The sequence below is a fragment of the Palaemon carinicauda genome, chromosome 17 (assembly GCF_036898095.1).
Source record: "Palaemon carinicauda isolate YSFRI2023 chromosome 17, ASM3689809v2, whole genome shotgun sequence".
Lineage (NCBI taxonomy): Eukaryota > Metazoa > Arthropoda > Malacostraca > Decapoda > Palaemonidae > Palaemon > Palaemon carinicauda.
This window is the reverse complement of record NC_090741.1, coordinates 124,254,682-124,259,008: the sequence shown is the minus strand read 5'-3', so window position 1 is coordinate 124,259,008 and position 4,327 is coordinate 124,254,682. Positions and strand designations below refer to the sequence as shown.

The following is a 4,327-nucleotide window of genomic DNA, read 5'->3' as shown; positions in this document are numbered from 1 at the left end:
CAACGGAATGGTGTGCGAGGATGGTCGTCGTAGCCAAGAAGACAGGCCAACCTCGCCGCACAGTAGACTTCCAGCGCCTCAATGCCCACTGTCTTCGTGAGACTCATCATATATCGGCACCCTTCGACATGATTTCAAGCATCCCCATTCACACGTACAAGACTACGGCGGACACCCACTGGAGTTTCCATCAAGTGGAACTGGACAAGGACAGCCGCCCACTCACGACCTTCATTACCCCATGGGGACGATACCGTTATCGTAGAACACCCATGGGTCACTGTTCGGCGTCCGACGCCTACACAAAAAGGTTCGATAATGCCCTGCAAGACATCACCAGAAAGCATAAATGCATTGACGACACTTTGCTATACAATCACAGCATCGAAGAAGCGTTCTGGCATGTATATGAATTCCTGTCAACGTGTGCCTCTGCAGGTATCACACTCAAGCCCAAGAAGTTCATATTCTGCAAGAGAGAGGTCACTTTCGTCGGTTATCACCTGGGATGGGAGTCATACAAGCCCGCAGACGAACGACTAGACGCCATTCGTGACTTCCATATGCCAGAGAAGCCCTCCATCACGGATATTAGGTCGTGGTTTGGATTCGCGAATCAATTAGCTCCCTTTCTTGCAACGGCGCCCATCATGGAGCCCTTTAGGGACCTCCTCAGAAAACCCACCGGAAAAAAAGTCTACTGGGATAGCCAGCTACGTGACAAACTCCGGCAGGCACAGGAGGTCTTCTATCAATTAGCCAAGGACGGCTTGGCATATTACGACAAGACACGCCCTACGACGATAATGACGGATTGGAGCAAGGAAGGCATCGGTTTTGTAGTCCTTCAGCAGTATTGTGTTTGTCAGTCAGCTGACAGCCCCTTTTGTTGCAAGGGCGGCTGGCGCCTTGCCCTGTGTGGTAGTCGACACCTCACCCCCTCTGAAGCTGGGTATGCCCCCGTAGAAGGAGAAGCCCTGGCAGTTACCTGGTGCTTGCGGAAGGCCAGGTTGTTCCTACTTGGGTGTCCTAATCTCACCATCATCACGGACCACCGTCCACTCGTCAAACTTCTGGGTGACAGAGCCCTCAAGGACGTCATCAACCCAAGATTATTCAACCTGAAAGAGAAGATACTCCAGTTCAAGTTCCACGTGAAATACCTGCCCGGAAAAAGGAACACCGCCGCGGATTTTCTTTCAAGGTACCCGACCATGCGAGCATCCCACGAAGCTTCCGACATGGATTTGGAGGATGACATTCAAGTGGCAGTGGCATGTGCAACCGTGGCCGCCTTGGAACCGGACATCATCGTGTTGGATGAAGACTGCGTCAGGAGCGCTGCATCTAATGACCCTGTATATAAGCTCTTGCTTGCCAGGGTTGCAGCGGGCGACTGGCCCCAACAGAAATCGCAAGAACTTGCCTGCCTTCGTCTCTTCTTCAGCATTCGGGATTGGCTAGCCATCAACCAGGATCTGGTGACATACTCAATAGACCAAGGATGTATTCGTTTGGTCACCCCCGAGGATTTACACCGCCAGGTAGCCGCTAACCTACACACAGGACACCAAGGCCTCGACTCTATGCTTAGAAGAGCCAGGCAGTCGGTCTATTGGCCGTGAATAGAAGGGAACCTTTAGCATCGCCGTGCCCAATGCACTTCATGCGATGAACACGCCCCCTCACTGGTTCCTAAAGAAATGATGCACACGCCCCCTGCGGAATACCCTTTCCAGCAAGTCGTTGCAGATATGTTCCAGATAGAAGGCAGTGTATACATGGTATATGCAGATAGACTAACAGGTTGGTTAGAAGTAGCTCATTTCCCCAATGGTGCCACGTCTAACAAAATCAGCAATCACCTTCGATCATATTTCTCGCGTTGGGGAGCCCCGGAACAAATATCAACTGACGGAGGCACAAACTTGGCCAGCGAGGAGAGGGAGGCCTTCTTCAGGAGATGGGGAGTCAAGGTCCGGCTGTCGTTGGCCCAGTATCCCCAGTCTAACGGCAGGGCAGAAGCTAATCCGAGAAAACACGTTAAAGGGTGGAGCCCTTTGAGTCGGACAAAACGGCCCTGGCGATACATCAGTATCTCAACACGCCTCTCAGGGAGATTAACAAGTCGCCGTCTCAGCTTGCAACGGGTCGCCAGCTGCGCGATGGGGTACCGACAGCCAGGAGACACCTGTTAGTAGACAGACATTGGAGGCAGACGATGCGTCGAAGGGAGTTACAAGTGGCAAGGTTGCAGGAGTTGATGCGCATCCCTGGCACTACCAGAAGACTGCCGCCCATTGAACTAGGTACCCATATATGCATACAAAACCAAGCTACCAAGCCGTGGGATAGAACGGGCATAGTACGGAAACAAAGCCCCATCGTCAGTACACCGTCAAGCTCAACGGGAGCGGCAGGCTATCAAAGAGGAATAGACGACACCTGAGAGTCATCGCTCTGCCCTCTGGCACGCCCGTGTCTCAGCACGGAACCTCCGTAAGCCATACCCCGACAGAACAGGTAACACACCCCATACAGGAGCCCAACGTCGTTTGTAGGCCGAGAAGGGCCTCCGGTAAACCCAAGTGGCTCAAAGAGTCTGCAGAATGATGTTATTATCTGTTGTATATAATTGCATCAGGAATTGACATTTTTTTTCCAGAGAATTTATGTATTTATTTTGTTTTCGTGTATGTATCGAAAAGTTAGCTTTAATTTTTTTTCTCTCATTTCTCATTGATTTAGTGACATTTCCCCCTTTCATTTTTGCCATGTATAAGTATGTTTTTGAGGGGGGGATATAAGATATGTTCCGGTATTTCCCCTTTCATTGTTTTTGCCATGTATAAGTATAATCTTGAGGGGGGGATGTACGATATGTTTTTCGGCCATGCGCTGCCGAGCATGCATCTGCATACGCTGTTGTGAGTCAGTCGGCTCTTGAATATCTTGCAATAAAGTGTGGTAACCAGGACATTGTCTCATTGCAAACCCAACACACTACAAACAATCATTCATTACTCTCTCTCTCTCTCTCTCTCTCTCTCTCTCTCTCTCTCTCTCTCTCGGGATTTACTTACTTTACTTTGACGGCTGCTTTTCCAGACCAATGCAGCGGGGGAACCCCACTCTCTACAGGACCTCCACTGTCGTTTAACCTTGTTCGTTCAGAATAATTTAACGTTTCATATTATGTATTGTTCATTTACTGTTAAATCGTCACTATTATATGTATGATGAAATAAGGAAGTCTTCAGTTTCCTATTGAAAGCCTTAATGTCTTCAATCATTCGATGACTCAGGGGAGCTTATTGTATAGTCTCCGGGCCGCATATTTAAAGGCTCTGGAGCCTACAGTAGACATATATCTAGGTTCCAATAGTTTGAAACCATCTGTAACTATTCTTGTGTCAACACGATTTGTTGGCCACGCAATATGTAGCAATTCTCTTAAGTATTTTGGACGACCAGTTCTGATAACTTGGTGGGTTATTGTACATATTTTATATTCAATTCTTGCTTTTATCGGCAGCCAGTGTAAATCAATTAGTATAGCGGTGATTCTTTCTCTAGGTTGGACACCTTTTATCAGTCTTGCTCCTCTGTTTAATATGTTTTGTAATTTTTTAAGTTGCACTCTTGGTAAATTGTGATAGATGGAGTTGCGGTAATCAATCCTGGTAATAACACAGTTTATCACAAGACAGCATTTTCATCCTGGTACTTATTTATAAAAGCAATATTTCTTAGATGATATCCAGCAGTTTTTATTACAGTATTTATTTGGTCATTGAGAGACAAGTTACAGTCAAGAAGTTCACTTAGATCTTGAACTTTACTAGAAATCGGCACTGAGTCATTAGTTATGTTCATTTGAATATCACCCAAGCTTCTCACGCTGTTTCTTGTACCCACCACCATGAATTCAGTTTTGTTCTCATTTAATTTTAGTTGTTTAAATGTCATCCATTCCCTAACACTATCAAGGATTCGGTTTAGATTTCCAGTAGCGTCATCGATATCATTTATGGAGAAGTAAAATTGTGTGTCATCCGCAAATAGTTTGAACTTCTCACTATGCCTTTGTAGTACTTTTGATAGACCAATATTATAGATGCAGAATAAGATTGGGCCAAGTACACTCTCCTGGGGTACCCTTCTGTTTAAGGGTTCATATGATGAATAAAAGTTTTCCTTTTGTACACAGTAATTTCTACCAACCAAGTAATCTTTTGGGTATTCAAAAGCTTGATCTTCAATGCCAATAGACCGTAGATCATTCAGTAGCAGTTCATGCACAACTGTATCAAAAGCAGCACTAAGA

General features: G+C 46.4%; 1 protein-coding gene across 1 annotated transcript; it reads left to right on the top strand.

Moving 5' to 3' along the window:
- Positions 1–1,703: 1,703 nt before the first annotated feature.
- LOC137656579 (uncharacterized) lies at positions 1,704–2,198 on the top strand. The gene has a single exon (XM_068390751.1). The coding sequence runs from the start codon at positions 1,704–1,706 to the stop codon at positions 2,196–2,198; it is 495 nt and encodes a 164-aa protein (XP_068246852.1).
- Positions 2,199–4,327: the final 2,129 nt, after the last annotated feature.

Coding starts and splice junctions, on each gene's coding strand:
- LOC137656579 (XM_068390751.1), top strand. CDS start 1,704: ATGATGCACACGCCCCCTGCGGAATACCCTTTCCAGCAAGTCGTTGCA.